General features: G+C 48.7%; 1 protein-coding gene across 2 annotated transcripts; it reads left to right on the forward strand.

Annotated features, from left to right (window-relative positions):
* Positions 1-580: 580 nt before the first annotated feature.
* On the forward strand, positions 581-14,708 carry ATP1B4 (ATPase Na+/K+ transporting family member beta 4). 2 transcript variants are annotated; one of them, XM_066640159.1, is made up of 9 exons: positions 581-1,004; positions 1,222-1,283; positions 5,209-5,368; positions 7,451-7,579; positions 8,675-8,779; positions 9,330-9,526; positions 11,813-11,869; positions 12,513-12,602; positions 14,383-14,708. In XM_066640159.1, exons 2-9 carry the CDS (start codon positions 1,224-1,226, stop codon positions 14,542-14,544), a joined length of 960 nt encoding a protein of 319 aa, XP_066496256.1. In that variant the 5' UTR covers positions 581-1,004; positions 1,222-1,223; the 3' UTR covers positions 14,545-14,708. The 2 variants fall into 2 exon arrangements, with proteins under 2 accessions (XP_066496256.1, XP_066496257.1); XM_066640160.1 differs by lacking the exon at positions 581-1,004 and having other exon boundaries at positions 1,035-1,283.
* The last annotated feature ends 1,118 nt before the right edge of the window (positions 14,709-15,826 follow it).

Here is a 15,826-nt window from a genome sequence, read left to right on the forward strand (position 1 = left end):
GGTATGTGCAACCTCCTGGTTTTAGAATTAGGCTATCTCTGAACGCCAGGTGCAAGGAGTGGCACCAGGATGCAGGTCTCTTGTTGTCTTGTGTGCTCCCTGAGGCATCTGGTGGGCCACTGTGAGATACAGGCAGCTGGACTAGATGGGCCATGGACCTGATCTAACAGGGCTCTTCTTATGTGTGAATCTGAAACCTGGGGGAGTCACTGGCACTGCTAGTCAGTGAGGACAAGACTCACCTCGATGGAGCGATGGACTGACCCAGCATTAGGGAGGAGTACATGAGGCAAAGCCAGGGAAGTGAATTGCAAGTGGCTTAATAGGAGTCCCTGTCAAGTTTGCACAGTTGCTGGCAGCTCTTTAGGATCTAATACAAGGATCTTTCCCAGCCCTAATTAGAAATACGAGGGATTGAACCTACAACCTTCTGGATGCAAAATGACCGCCCCACCCCATTGCTCTGTGGGTTGTCCTCTTTGGCCTTCCCCCAGTGATCTTCAGCTAGTTCATTATAGATGGCTGGGCAACTGACACTGCAGAATCCCACCCCCTGGCCTTTGTCCAAAGGCGAAGTTATAAATATAGCAAACATCCCCTTCAACCGCCCCAACCAGCACTCAAACAAGGGCCCCCCCTGACTGACAGGAACATATTGGCACAGCAGTCCCGTCCCCCGCAGCTAGGACTCTGCTATTTTGTCATGCTCTATAAACTGATTCCCCAGCCTCCCCAGCCAGACACAAGGGATATCCTTCTGGGCGACATACTCATTTTCCTGGAACTTCTACTGTCAGCTCAACCGCTTGGGATACTTTACTGGATTTGGGACGGTGGGAGAAAGAGTGATGGTTCTTGCCTGGAATCCTGTTGCATGACCTCAGCAGCCTGATGAAAACCGTCTGTCTCTTGAGCACCTGCTGAGACGTGACATCATCTCTGCTACTTTGAAAAAGGCAAAGCTGTCCACGTTGTGATCTTGGTGGAGCCCCCCCACCCCAGAGGTCTCAATCCTTTCTTTGCTTTCCCTGCTGAATTTGCTTTCTGTAACAAGAGCGTATGACGGGAGTGCTGGAAAGTTCCTGGAAAAGGGTTTGGCTCACCAACGCTCCAGGGTTGGCAGGCCAAGGTGGAGAAGTGGCTTGCCTCTTTGGCCCTGGAAGTGACCTCCTGCCATACTAATTCTTCCCATTTTTTCCCCCCTTTGCATTTTGAACGAAGCCATGGAAATGAATGACACCTCTCCGGGTCCTGAGAACCAGCAGGGGACAAATTACAAGTCGGTAAGTAGGCAGACTCTGATGGTGAAGAGAAAGCGTCTGGCAGCTAACCAAGCCCCTTCCATGCCCACAGGCACTAAACAGAGTACCTGGTAATAGCTCTCCAGGATTTCAGGCAGAATTTTTTTTTCCTCCCTCCTTCCTATCTGGAGATTCCAGGGGTTGAACCTGGGTCCTTCTGTACATAAAGTATGTGCTGCTCCACTGAGTCTTTCCCCAATATAGGTTGTTCCCAAAATGTTCAAGAGTACTTTACTGAATTGTGTGATAGAAAGAGTGCACGCTGCCAAGTTAGATTTTTCTGGCTGTCTGTGGGAAAAGGTTGGCAGGCCAAAAGGAATGTGTTGTCAGCCCAAAAAGTCAGGGCTGAAAGCTCCAGTTGGTTCATGCATGCAGATAATTCATTTGTCCAGAATGCATGGATAGAAATTTGGAAGAGGATTTGGACCAAGCCCGTGCAAAAAAAAAAAAAAAAAATGCTGCTCTTGGGTGTTCAGGTGCAAAGAACCTGAAGTGTTTTGAAGGCTTACCTGAGCTGGAGGTGGTTGTCATGGGGGTCCTGGTCCCCTTGGTCTTCCATCCAGGCTCAGAGCCAGGTTGAGCACTTAGCACTAACAATGTGACTACACACCGTGGATGGCTCTGTGTCCCAGTCAATTGGTAGTGCTGTCAATTTCAGGGACATGCCAGTGCTAAAATGCACATGATAAATGCAATTGTGTCAGGAGCATTTCCATGTTCTCAGCTGCACATGGAATGCCACTATAGGGAGGAAGCTCTGTGGGCAAGGTTTATAAATGGCTCTGAGTCATCGCAAGGAAATGTTGCTGTGTGCAGGTCTACACCACCTGACATCCCATCTCTGGTTGTGGGAATCCCTGATGCACCCTTAAAGGAAAGGGTGAGAAGTCACTCCAAGGTCATATGAAGGAGTGGGGGGGAGGGATAACTCCTAGCACCCATGAGCCACAATTAACATTAGCATTTTGCAGATGAATTTTGCTGACAGCCTTATTTGGCATCAGGAAGGAGTTTTTCTATCTCCCTCTCTTTCAGTTCATATTGGCTAGTGACCAGTATGCCTTCCTCTGCAGCTAATGCCTTGGTTTGCTTCCCCTGGCCTGTCCAAGATAGGCTTCAGAGTCTTCTGAAGAACAGAAGACTGCCTTTGCACTGTTTTGCACCAGAAGTGCACTGAGAAATTCTGGCTGATTGATCACTTTCCATATTATCTTTCAGCTTTTTTACTATGCTGGTTTTCAATCACTGGTTCATACATGAATTGATGACCAAAAACAAGCTATTGGTGGGGCTTTCACAGCCAACTAGCTACCTCCCTTCCTGCCTTGCTGGTCCTTGCAAGGCATTCCTGTCTTGCAAGGCATTCTGGAGCACGACCTGCCTTTTTCGCCATTATGCCATTCTTTTTCAAGTATCCCTAAAGGTCCTGTTGAGTGTCCCTGGGAGTACATGAATACCAGGCTGGGAACCACTGTTTTACTGGTATGTTGTTTATAGTGCACTTACTCTGATAGTGCTTACAAAAAGGTGATGAAGACCAGAATTTAAAAAGAATAAAAATGTATCTTATGATCTTTTACTATGTTTTTAATAAATCAGAGAATACAGTTCTTAGGTAACAATTAGTGGTGGGTTATTTTCAGGATCTGGCCTTGGGTAAAATCAGACAAAACTATAGTCAGACCCCCCCCCTAAGTTTAACCCCTGACTTATCTGAGGGTCATAGAAAATTCCATGATTGCTGGCTCAAAACCTGCCCTCGACTTATCTGTGGGATCGACTTATAGGCGGATATCTGCGGTAGTTCCTCTCCTGCTTTTATCCCCACAACAACCCTCTGAGGTTGTTGAGGCTGGTTCAAGGTCACCCAGGAAGCTTCATGGCTGAGCAGGGTTTTGAACCTGCTTCTTCTGGGTCTAAGTCCAACTCCTGATCCACACCACCATCTTGGCTCTTGGGCTTTTTGGAAAGTTACAGAAATGAGCTGGGTTCTTCCTCTCATTGCCCAAAATGGAAAACAACTCTATTCAATCCAAAGTTCCAAAGGGCACCTCTTTCTCTGATGGATGAAGAGAGGGGATCTATAAAGGTGGTAGCCTTCTTCTACCTCCACCTATCTTGGAAGGTGGAGGCATTCCTTCAAAATAACCTTAGAAGCAGCCAAGGGAGGTATTCCAATGCTTTTGTTTTTACAGGGCTGTAACTTTTGAACTATGAGGAGGTAGAAGAAAAGACCACCATAGGAGAGCTTCTGGGTTCAGGGGTCCCCTGTGGTGGGTGGTCTCTTACCTCTCCCCTCATTAGAGGGGATCCAGTCCCCTAAAAAGAATATCAGTTGGATCTTCCAAAGTGGGATGGAAGGGGATCAAAGACTATCTGCACAGGAGACCCCTAGCCTGGTATGGAAACTAGGAAACTTCTAAAGGTTTCCTCCAAAATCAGTAGTGAGTGTGTTCACCAGGGTCTATTCCCAGGAAAAGATTGCAGCTCTAGACTGAATGTTGGGACTTACTTCTGCACGGGATTGGGCTGTCTTTCTTTTTGAATGGCCCAATCCAGCCAGAAGCAAGCGCTTCAAAATCCCACTAATTTCTCTTGAAGAGAATGAAAGAGGTATTTAATTCTGCTGTTGAGATCCACGGGTTTTAAACTAACACTTGGGTTCAGTTGGGTTCTCACTGCCTTCCTTTTCTCATGTGACCCAGGCACTCATGACCCAGCAATGGACAGGTTGTCCCAGACGAAATAGTTACGTAAGCCACAGAAAGCCTTTCCCAGACTCGTTCTTGAATGGATCAAGTTGTCTCAGCCTTGCTCTGTCATCAAGTCCCCAGTGGGGAGGGGGGAGGATTGATTGTTGCAAGTTCAATGCACAGACAGGTTGTCCGGAACGACCCTCATCAAGCAGAGTGATTGTGGCTCGGTGACCACAGGTAGCCAGAATAGTTTGTAGATAGCTGGTTACTTTTGGATGGTGGAACTCCCAGCATTAGCCCTCGCTTAAGACCACTTCGCACGTTACACTGAGACAAGCCGGTTTATGCTCATTGCATTGCTGTAGTCTAGTCCAGTTGTTTGGCAAGTGCATAACACATGCTTCTGCAAACATTTATTTGTGGTTTATGCATTGCATTAACAAAAGAAAGAATTGAGATGCATGGTCTTTTTACATGTATACGTAACACAGAATAATAGAATCATGGAGTTGGAAGGGACCTAATAGGTCATCTAGTCTAACCCCCTGACTTAGGTAGGAATTCCATGGGATGGGATTCGGATGATGGGAACACTTGGAAAACAGTGGTGGGAAAAAGGCTTGTGACCTAGATGAGCCTCTGGTCCAATCCTAGGCCTCTAGGTATGTTCTGATGTTCAATTCCTGCTTTAAACCTCACTGATCAAGCCAGATTTAAAGCAACTTTTGGCTCTTGGCCTTTGAAATGGACTCTGTCTCTTGAGAGCATGTCCACCTCTCATGTGGATTATGCTGGAGATGCCACTTTCTATTGGTGGTAAGGCCTCCTCTACTATCTTCCTTCCTTGTCAAGGACTCTATATGCAGGTTGGAAGGGGTGTTAGGATGAGGAGTGGGTGCTGGAAATATTTCACTGGGACCAAATAATACATATGTCCATGAACAGCAGCAGCAGCAGCAGCAATAATAAAATAAAGCCATACCTGATGACTACACTGGAGAGAGAGGAAGCCGGTGTCCTTCTGTAGCACATGGAGCAATGCTGAGAAAATGGAAATTTGAATCCCCTCCAGTTAGCTAAACTCCCTGATATTTATTTTTGGGAGAATGGAATATTCTGCTGGAGGGAAAGAAAAACAAAACAAACACCAAAAAAACCTGTGCGCCTCGCGGGTGGGTGGGTGGGGGGGCCCTGCTTTGTCATCATTCCAGGAACCAAAGAATGAAGAGAATGCTCTGCAGCAACACACAGCAGATCAGTGGCGACCAAATGTGGAGAAGAAATCATTCGGTGCAATGGCCAAAGACGTGAGACGCTTCTTTTGGAACCCAGAAACAAGGGAATGCATGGGCAGGACGTCTCAGAGTTGGGGTAGGTGAAAGCCATCTCCTTCCAACCTGGTGGGAATTTGGACAGGCAGACCCAGCTGCCTGTCTTGCATGATGTGCGCAGTGAGTGACCCTTCCCACATGAGGATGGGGGAAGCATTTGGAGGGCCTGCTCTGATCATTTCCTGGTGTATTGAGCTGGATTGAGGTGTATGGTAGCTAGGAACGGGGTGGGAGGGGGAAATAAAGAGAACAGAGGGGGAGGGAGGGTGCTCTGGTAGAGGAGGCAAAATGTCTTGGGCTGAAGAGTAAATCCTATCTAGGCATTCATCTTTCCATGCTGGCTGGACATGCCACCCCCCCACCCCCGGGTGACCAGATACAGTGGAGGACAGAGTGCCTATACCTTTAATCATTGTTGCTTGTTGGCAACCTTCAGTCTCGAAAGACTCTGGTATCGCGCTCTGAAAGGTGGTTCTGGAACAGCGTCTAGTGTGGCTGAAAAGGCCGATTCGGGAGTGACAATCCCTTCCACACTGGGAGCAAGTGCAGTCTGTCCCTGGTCCGTCTCCCTGGCTGTGGGCCTTCCTTCTTTGCCTCTTTGCCTCAGTCTGTTGGCCAAGTGTCTCTTCAAACTGGGAAAGGCCATGCTGCACAGCCTGCCTTAGGTGCAGCTCAGCATGGAAGGATTTAAAAAGCTGCAGCTGCCAAGATTCCCTCTTCTATACAATGATTAAAGGTATAGGCACTCTGTCCACTATTGCATCTGGTCACCCTGCCCCCAACCCATGCTGATGCAAATTCAGAGCATTAACACACACACCCCCCCCCCCCCGCACATGAACAGCATTTGCTAGGAGACATTCTCACCATAATTTTGAACATGGGGTATCCAGCATTGGAGATCATAGGGAAAATATCTCAATGGAGGGACTGTGTCACTGTGACTGGGCATGAACACAGCATGCATGGTTGGGCAGATCTCTGGGAGGGCTTGGGCCTGGGTTTTGGTCTCACCACAGCACTCTCCTTGGCTCCCCCCACCCTGTGTTGTCCTCTATGTAGGCATTAACACCTGTGACTTGTACAGGGTTCTAATAACAAGCCAAATATCACCCAGTGAGCTCTGTAGGCGAGCAGACAGTTGAACCCAGGTCCCTCTGGTTTCTTTCCAGCACTCTAGCTACTACACCACACTGCCTTTCTGGGACAAGTAGCTGAGGTGGGGAGAGGAAGGGCTCCAGCCCACAGGGGAACAGCAGAATTAGCATCATCCCTCTGAACTTGATTGCCTTGATCCTCCCCACAGTTCCCAGGGAGACTCCCTATGGACAGCCTCTCCTCCCCGCCAACTAAACCTCTTTTATTTTTATTCTTTTTGGTCAAGTCTGTTCTCAGAGCTAAAATTTCTGTCTCAGCACAAACACCTCGAGAAGGCAAAGTTGAAAGGGCACATCTGTGTTCTGGATGTTTGTCCTGAAATGGGATCTAGGCTCCTCCTGGGACAAATAACAAATAAGTCCTGGTTTGCTTGAGCAGTCCTTAGGACATTATTTTTAAGCCCTCGGCTTTTTTCTCCTAGGATGCATGGACCTTCAGCCTCCGGGAGGCAAAGGCAACAGGTATTGCCAGGCCACTTTCTGCTCGTCCACTTAGCTCTTGTGGTAGAGCGTGGAAGAACATTTCACAGCATGTCCGCACAGCCCAGCCTGTAAAAAAAAAATTTCCTCCCTGGTTTCAAGGCACAGAGACAATGCACTTGGAATACCTCCTGCTTCAGATGCCAAAAATAAAAATCCCCCCATCTACTTCCATGCATGGTGGGGAACCTGTGGTGCTGGGAACAGCATGTACAACACCCTCCCAGCCTTCATGTTTTGCAGAGGAGAATAGGGAATTTGGGACATGTGTATCTCCTGTCCTCACATCCAAGCTCGAGGAAAGGTCTTCACCATGCCTGTGGGCATCAGCTTACTGGGCAACAGCAGGGAGCTTCAGTATAAGCAACAGCCCTGGCTGGTGTGGGGGCAAGGCTGACCAGGTGTGGGTGTGTGCCCCTGGCTTGTGCCCCAATAGTCCCCACCTTTGGAACTGCTCCAGTAACATATTTTCTCTTCTCTCGCAGGCCAGATACTCCTCTTCTATCTCATTTTTTACTCTTTCCTGGCTGGAATGTTCACGCTTTGCTTGTATGTCTTGTTGCTCACGGTGAGCCCCTATACACCAACCTACAGGGACAGAGTGTCTCCACCAGGTATGTACAGGGCTGCCCTGTTGAAGGGGTGGATTCATGGCAGAGGGTGACCCCTACACACTGTCTGCCTGGCCAAGGCAGTCCCTTGCTAGCTGTCACTGCTGCTGCTCCCCCTTCCTGTTCCCTGATTTTTTTTAAAGGTGGAGCCTTGGGAGGAAGGTGGGAAGGAGTGTAGGGTGCTGGCCTAGAATGTCTCCTGGAGATACTCTAGGCCTGCACTCTCTCAGATTCTGCTGCTGTTCCTCATCACACTCGTTTATCAAACCAAGCTGGTGAGTGATCAGGGACAGAGATGAGATGGAGCAACTGCCACTTGCTTGCTTGTCTCTCTGAGTGGTTGTGAGGATTGGGCCCCACTGGCCAACCCAACGGCTGCTCAGAAAAGAAGTCCAGAGGGAGCTGCTTCCTTTGCCATCACCATCTCTTGCTCCCTGAGCAGTGAGGAGCATCCTGTCCCCAATGGGATCTCCAAGAGATGAAGCCAGGAGCCAGAGGTTCAGGACCACGGAGAGCTCCAAACGGACACCTTCCTCCCAGGGATCCAGAGCTCAATTCCATCTTCTTGAGATGTAAGGCTCCCCTCTCCCAGGCTGCACCCCTGTTGTTTGACAGAGAAATGTCCTAAAGGGGCAGTCCTCTGGTATTCACCTTGCACCCCTTCTTCCAGAAGATTCCTAGTGGTTCACTGCTGGTATTGGTGAGCAGGCATGGGGGACGGTAGGTTCCCCTGGTATGGATAAGAGTTGATGCTTCCATTGAGCCTAGGGACTACAGACTCTGAGGGTTCTTGTTCCAAGGACTTTTGGCTGATGGGCCCTATTTCAGTACCATAGCAGGGCCTGGCCCTGGGTTCAGCACTATTCCAGCTGGCTCTTCCTTCTTAAGCTCCAAATCTGAGCTGGGGCGGGGCAGAGGTCATGACAAATTTTTGCGTAAGCAAGCAGATGGGAAAGGTGGAGGAGGAACCATCACAGTCTGCAGTACCAAAGCAGGAGAAGCCAGCCAGAAGGTTTCTTTGTCATCAGCTTCACCAAAATTGGTGCCATGGTGCTTGGGGCCTGGGTTTGAAACACTGTTCTCTGTCCTCTGTTACAGGAGCGATGATCAGACCATCTGTGAAAGACTCTAAGCTCAGCTTCAACATCTCAGACCAAAATTCATGGGAGTCTTATGTGAATAGCTTGGATCAGTTCTTACAAGGTGGCCTTAACTCTTGACTGAATTTTGGGTGATACTTAAATTAGGTTACTCATAACTAAATATAAGCATCCTCGCTCTCTGCCCCAAACTGTATATATCTCTTAGCCAGTATGATGAATTCAGACATTGGGAAGAAAGGCCGGGAATCCCAGGTCCACTTGCAGATGCCTGGATTGTGTTCAGCTGGCAAGCATGCAGGGCATGGCCTTTTCCATGGCTGCCCGCAGGCTTTGGAATTCCACTCCCTTGGGATGTCCGTATTGCCTTGTCTTGCCAAAACAAGATTTTAAAAATGGCTGTAGGAGGAGGCTTAAATACCCTCCCCACACTGCACTTCTCTGAACAAATCAGCAGGGGTTGAAATACAGAAATAAAAACCAATTCGGAGATCCAGCTATGGATTGCCCACTTCAGCCCTGCCTGGGCTTGATAAGAGGATGCATTGCTATAAACTGAACCTTTCATCCTTGCTAAATTCCTACTCATGCAATGACTGTTAAATGATGCAGCAAATGGTACCAGGAACATTGACTCCCTCTGTTGCTTCTAGCTTACAACGATGCAGTTCAAGAAGCCAACAACATCCCCTGCACACCAGGCCAGTATTTCATCCAAGAGACCATCGAGAGCGCACCAAAACAAGCTTGCCAATTCAAGCGCTCCCTCCTGGGGAATTGCTCTGGGCTTGAGGATCCAAGTTACGGCTACTCCCTTGGAGAACCCTGCATTCTGCTGAAGATGAACCGAGTATGGGACCCACCCGCACATACCTGGGAATGCTACACATAAGCACATGGGCTCATAAGAACACGCAAGTTCTCCATCTGAATCCGACTACCATGCTTGTGGCCCAATGGTCTTTTGGCAATAGTGGCTGCCAAGCTACCTCTGAATGGTTGACAATGTAGAGGGCTCTTCCAGAGGTAGAACCCAGGCCAACCCAGACACAAGGCACCGTTGGGCAGAGGTTCAAGGCTCAGCGTCCCTGCGAGGCCCTGCTGCTGATGTCTGCCCTGCCCCCCTGGGAGGATTAGTTAACTATTCAGTGCAGTGGTCCTCAAACTTTAGCACCAGGACCCACTTTGTAAAATGACACTGTATTGAGACCCACCTAACTTTACAAGACTTTAAAAAACAGATGATCTACGAGTAGAAAGAAGAAATTTTATTTATTTATTTACAAGTAATATTTTATTTATTTGCAAAAACTCAATTCATTTCTCATAACGAGGCAGTCCTAATGAATAGCCTCAAGGGGCTTAGTTATGTAACCCAGACTTCACCTGTCCCCCCTACCTGTCATTGACGGACTTGGGGGGAAACCCCCCCCCCCAGAAAAAAAGACACTCAAGCATGTATCTCCCTATTTTAACACCATCTTGCAAACTTCAGGAGCCCAGTTCCTTACAAACTGTAGAAGCTCAGCTCTTTGCAGGGCAGTGATTTTTGAAAAGCCTCAGGGCTTGAGGAAGTTAGTGATCTGATCTTTCCACCATGGTGTTTTCACTGGAGGCTCTGCGGGACCCACCAAGTGGGTCCGGACCCACAGTTTGAGAAACGCTGAACTAGTGACAACAGGTTGGGTGGGCCCCCTTCCCCATGGCACAGGTTTCTTGGTGGGCTGGCAGCAGCAATAACTCCTTAGTAGGCTACTGATGTCCATCCTGTTCTCCTCCACCCCAAATCCTCTGTGGTGCACTGGGGAGAGGGGGAGGCTAGAAGCAAACACTAGCTATGCAGCTGCAGTTACTGTTGCTGGCTTACTGAGAATGCAAGAAGCCTAGGTCTTCCACGTTCAGGAGAATGGCCCACCAGAGGTCCTCTTGCCAAGATAGGACTTCCAAGTTAGTATGTAAAAACCTACACTATGTCATTTCTTCATGTGTTCGTTAGTTTTAATTAATTGCAGAGATCTCCAATGTGCCAGCCCACTTCTCTCCACTCCTTCACACACTTCCTCCTCCTGCTTTTTAATTCAGGAAGTGCAAGCATGAGGAGGGGCAGGTGCCCCTGCCTACCCACTGCCTGAGGCAAACTCCCCAGTTGGCCTCATGGACGGGCCGGTTCAGTTTGTAAGTCTTATGATGGTGTGTGGGAGTGGTAAGGTAGACTTGTGCCGATTAGACCCCTGCTAGTGGGCAAGGTTCCCACCTTGGTGCTGGGACCTCACGGCACAGGTTTTTTGGTGGGCTGGGCTGGGCTTCTCACTGTGTATCCATCACGGAGGCCGTAACCCCATGTTTCAGCAGACATTAAATCTAGTGGTTGTTTGGATCCCAGCCCAAGCAAAAGATGCAACACGGCAACAATTTGTACCCCCAAAAATGAGCCTCCTCCCATAAATAGGAACTGCATCCCATAAATAGGAACTTTTTAAAACTCCCATAAATAGGAACTTTTGCCATCTGCAAGCATATCCAGAACATTTTTTTCCTATACATCAGGGGTGTCCAAAGTTTTTGGCAGGAGGGCCATATCATCTCTCTGACATTGGCCAGGGAAAAAAAGAATTAATTTACATTTAAAATTTGAATAAATTTATGTATGTTTACATAAATGAATATATTAAAGATGAACTTATATGAATGAATGAAGGTCTTGCAATAGCTCAAGGCCTATAAAAGGCCTTGCACAAAGCAAGGCTGGCTTTTCCTTTGCTGCTGCTACTGCATCACAGACATGAAACAACAAGCAGTGAAGGGAGCTCTCATCGCACAGCTCACGTGAGAGGTCAAACAATCACCCTCATACTGAAAGCAGTTGCATCAGGCCAGTGAGGGCTCCAGCAAGTCTCTGGAGGGCCAGAGGCTCATTGGAGACTGGGGGCTCCCTGAGGGCCGCATTGGGAGTCCTCAAGGGCTGCAAGTGGTCCCAGGGCCGGGGTTTGGGCACCCCTGCTATACATAATGGACAAAAATAAAAAGGGGAAGAGGGCAAACCTCAGGATTCAACACCTGACAGCTGCTTATTCATTGGACTCCTTGTGGTTGTGTTGAATTTTCCCTTTTTAATCAAAGGCTCTTGTTTTGATAGATTATCGGTTATAAACCTGGCTATGGGTCTCCAGTGACAGTGAGCTGCAAACTGTATGTAAGTACTTTTTTCTTGAATTCCTGAATGAATGGCACAGGTTTCCCAAGCCAGTCATCTGGTCTCTGAAAGTAAGAGACCAGCAACATTGCTGTTGTAAAGGGTGCAGGAACCTCTCTCACCTAACGCTGGGGGAACAGGACACAGCCCACAAGCTGAATGGAAATGAGAGAGGAAGACTCTGATAATGCTTGGCATGAAGCCATGAATTATTTTAATGCACCTTTGCCCTCCAAGCTGCCACCCACAGTTCCTCTAGCTCTGTCATTGCAGCAATGCTGTGAGAGGTTAGGCTCAGAATGGGTGAGCAATGAGCTTCCTGTTGAGCAAGGCTTTGAATTCAGATCTCCCCCATCCTCATCCAGCACTCTAACCACTATACCGCGCAGCCTCTTAGATCTGTGCTTTTGGCTCTAGGCTTTTGGGGGAACTAGGATGGAATGGGCTGGAGCTCGCAGAGACATGCAAGGTGTGCGGTATGGCCAGGACTTCTTCAGTCGGTACCAGCAATGTGGTCAAAGGCTCTGCTTTTCTTCTGTCTGGATGTCCCAGTGAGAGGTTTCTTTCAGCAGATGCTGAGTTGGGTGGGCTTTCCCCCCACTTTCCACATCCAGCTCACACCCCTATTTTTTTTAAATCACAGAAAGATGACGACTATTTTCCAGAAGTGAAGTTCTATCCGCATGCAATGTTTGACCTCATGTATTACCCTTATTATGGCAAATTCACACATGTAAGTAGAAACACAGCTCTTGAGGGTTGGGGCAGTTCGGCAGATTGCCAAGGGAGGCGGTGGATTCTCCCTCCCTGGATATCTTTGAGGAGAGGCTTGATGGGCACCTGCTGGAGATGCGCTAGGAGAACTTCCTGCGAAAGGCAGGAGTTTGGACTAGATGACCTTTTAGGCACCTTCCATGATTCTAGGATTCTTGTGGCATCAGATGGTGTTTGCTTTCTTGGCTTTTGCATTTTGTTGGGCAGTGAGTGCGAGAGGCTTCAGAGTGCCTTTAATTTGGCTAGAGAGTGCAAGGCCTGAGCTGGGGTCTGCTCTGGATTGTCAGTCCGCCCTCAAAAAAGGACATGGTCCAAAGAGGCAAGATTTGTAGCAACAGATCATAATGACAGTGGTGGTAGTACCAAAGATGGAATGGGCTGAGTTCCAGACAGGTCAGACCACGAGCCTTCTGCTGTCACAATCTGAATAAAAAAAGTTCTTCCGACCAGCAATAGGCCAGTTTTGTAGGCCAAGGCAAGCCAGGATTGTCCAGTGGGGTCAACAGACAATTCTTGCAGTGCAAGTGGGGCCCCTGAGCTGCAACACTGTTTTCCCCATTAGGCTCCCACCAGGTGTAGGATCCTGCTCTGGACACAGCTAGCCCGTAGCCGTGTATGCATATCTGAGAGAATGACTGCTGCTGGGTTCTACTCAATGGCCTCACCAGGGTTTGTGTCACATGGTGTAGAAGGCCAGCACGTCACCCCTGTGATGGACCTTCTCCCATGCAGTTGGTGGGGCAACACCCCAGGTGGTGGACACGATGGTGCACCATTGCCCCACCCCACTGGGTTTTTTTGGCTATAACTTTTGATAGACTAGAGATATTTCAATGTGGTTTGTTCCATTGCATTGTGCATGAAATTCAGCATCGAATGATATATAACATGATTGTATTATATGAAAATACTAAAATTTTAAAAATTTTGGCCAGTAGAGGTATCACCACCCCCACCCCCCGTTCACATCACCTGGTAAGGCCTGCCCCTCGCACCCCCTAGCAACACCACTAGTTCTACTGGACAGATCAACAGTCCATGTTAACTGGGCACAGACTGAACCTGCATTGAATGGAATGGGGGAAGTTCTTAGATTGCTCTTGCTCCCCCTCCAATAATGTACCTTCCTATGTGGGCAAGGCTTCCTATCTTGGCCCAGGAGGAGCTGGTAATTTTTCCTCATACACCTTCTCTATCACCTCCTTCTCTGTTCTGGGCTCTGCCCCCCCCCCATCTAGGGGGTCCTTGGTAAACTCCCCTGGGCCTCCATCCTACCTGGCGAGCACTGCCTTAAGCTTTCAGGTGGGGCTTACCTAGGTAGGTGGGCCAGGAGACAGGAGGTGATGACAGAGCAGCAAAAGGGCTGTGTGGCCAGCGTCATGTTACACCTGTTGGCACAGAAGGCATTCCAGGGCATAGCTGAGCAGCCTTCTGAGGCCCAACCATCTTGGTTCCTGACACTGGCTCTGTGTGCATGGCAGTCTTCTCCCAGAGGCCTCTGCATCATTGCATGGGCTGTGCTTGAAATACCTGTGATCTTGTACTTCAAGGATCAATAGTGGCCTTGCTGACAGCCCTGGGACCTTGGCACCTGCCCAGCAGTGCCAACCCCAGCAGTGGCTCAAGTAGCACATTGGTTTGACTTGTCCCCTTCTCAGGTCTCACCTTATTAATCTTCCCCAGAGCTGCTCTGGAGGCAGGCCCTTCCGACACCTTCTCCCTGCTTCTCTTTCTTCCAGGTCAACTATACGTCTCCACTAGTCGCCATACAGTTCAAGAACGTGAAAATGAATCACCCCCTCACCATCCAGTGCCAGCTGAATGGGGTGGGCATCATCAATAACTTCAACCCTGACAAGTTTTTGGGGCGTATAGTTGTGAGGCTGACAGTTGGACCCTAGACCAGGGGTGGGGGGGCACCTGTGCTCTTCTTTCCTATCGCAAACAACTCTTTTCTCACTGGGGAAAACGGCCAGGAAAACTCGTTTCAGGAGAGACTTTTTCTTTCTTTCTTAAAAAGCAAATAAAAGAGATGAGGCCAGCTCATCAAAGGTAGACTGTAGAACACCGCTCAGGTGGCTGGATTAATTCACACAAGTTGTGCATAACCAACACACGCTGTACAAAGAAGTGTCGCTTTTGGTTTGAAATGCACATATTTCAATTGAAGTTCTGAAAGAAAAGTTTTTTTAGAAATTCTTTTACCTCCTTTTTCATTCCTCGCAGAGGTTTAAATTTGTTTTCCAAAGCTACTTACTGAGTGCCAACTCACAGCCAGACACACTAGGTGGTGGAGGTGCTCCATTACACCTGGGCAAGGGTCACTGGGTATATATAAATGCTGACCATCTCCTAGGGCTGGACCATGCAGGAAGCAACCCCAAGTAGGCTGTGTAGGGCAGCAAATATATCCATTCCCCCCACCACCACTGCAAAGCAAATCACTAGGATCCCAATCAATGTAGTGTGCTTTAGTTGATCATCTTGCCACCTTTAAGTTTCAAGGTCAATACTTGGGGTCAAACTATTACTTTCAGTTTGCAGCCAGCCCAAAATAGAAGGGAGGAGGAGGAGGAGTGATCCAAATTGGGATCAAGCGGAAGCAGAAGAGCCTGCAGCCTTCTGCATACTAAGCAGGTGATCTACCACTGAGCAACAAATACAGATGTACAGTGATGCCTAACTGAGGCTGCAATTCTAGTCTCTCTTACTTGGGAGTAAGCCCCACTGACTATTGTTGGGCTTACTTCTGTGTAGGCATGCACGCGTCAGATTATAAATCAGCTAACACACATTGCCTACTCTGGCAGCAGCCCACACAACAGGTCTGATGTTTGACAGCTGCAGAGAGGGAATGAACCTGGGACCTTTGGAATGAATGCACAGCCTTTGCCTCCACTGGGGCAGCTCAAGAATCAGGCTCCATGTTTGTCAGAGGGGCAGAGGGTTGGTCAGTCTGTCACTTTTCTCCCCCCCCCCGCCAGCTGTCTTGCCCCTCAGCTGTCCTCAGCTGCTTTTTAAAAAGTTGGCCCTTCCCTTTTTCCACATCTGCACTGAGCCTCCAGCTGCAGTGGCTATTTTTTGCTTTCTTTGCTACACATCTTTGTGCGGGCTTGGCAAGCAGATAAGCCCCAAATCCCATCTGTGGCCAAGCAGTGTTTGACATGGGGGGGGGGGGGGCAC

Source organism: Tiliqua scincoides, chromosome 12 (genome assembly GCF_035046505.1).
Source record: "Tiliqua scincoides isolate rTilSci1 chromosome 12, rTilSci1.hap2, whole genome shotgun sequence".
Taxonomy (NCBI): domain Eukaryota; kingdom Metazoa; phylum Chordata; class Lepidosauria; order Squamata; family Scincidae; genus Tiliqua; species Tiliqua scincoides.

What these genes read in the sequence shown, in the direction of transcription:
- ATP1B4 (XM_066640159.1), top strand. Translation starts at nt 1,224, where the DNA reads ATGGAAATGAATGACACCTCTCCGGGTCCTGAGAACCAGCAGGGGACA. An exon ending in CAGTGAGCTGCAAACTGTAT is followed by an intron (nt 11,870 to 12,512) that starts GTAAGTACTTTT and finishes TTTAAATCACAG; the next exon opens with AAAGATGACGACTATTTTCC. An exon ending in ATTATGGCAAATTCACACAT is followed by an intron (nt 12,603 to 14,382) that starts GTAAGTAGAAAC and finishes TCTTTCTTCCAG; the next exon opens with GTCAACTATACGTCTCCACT.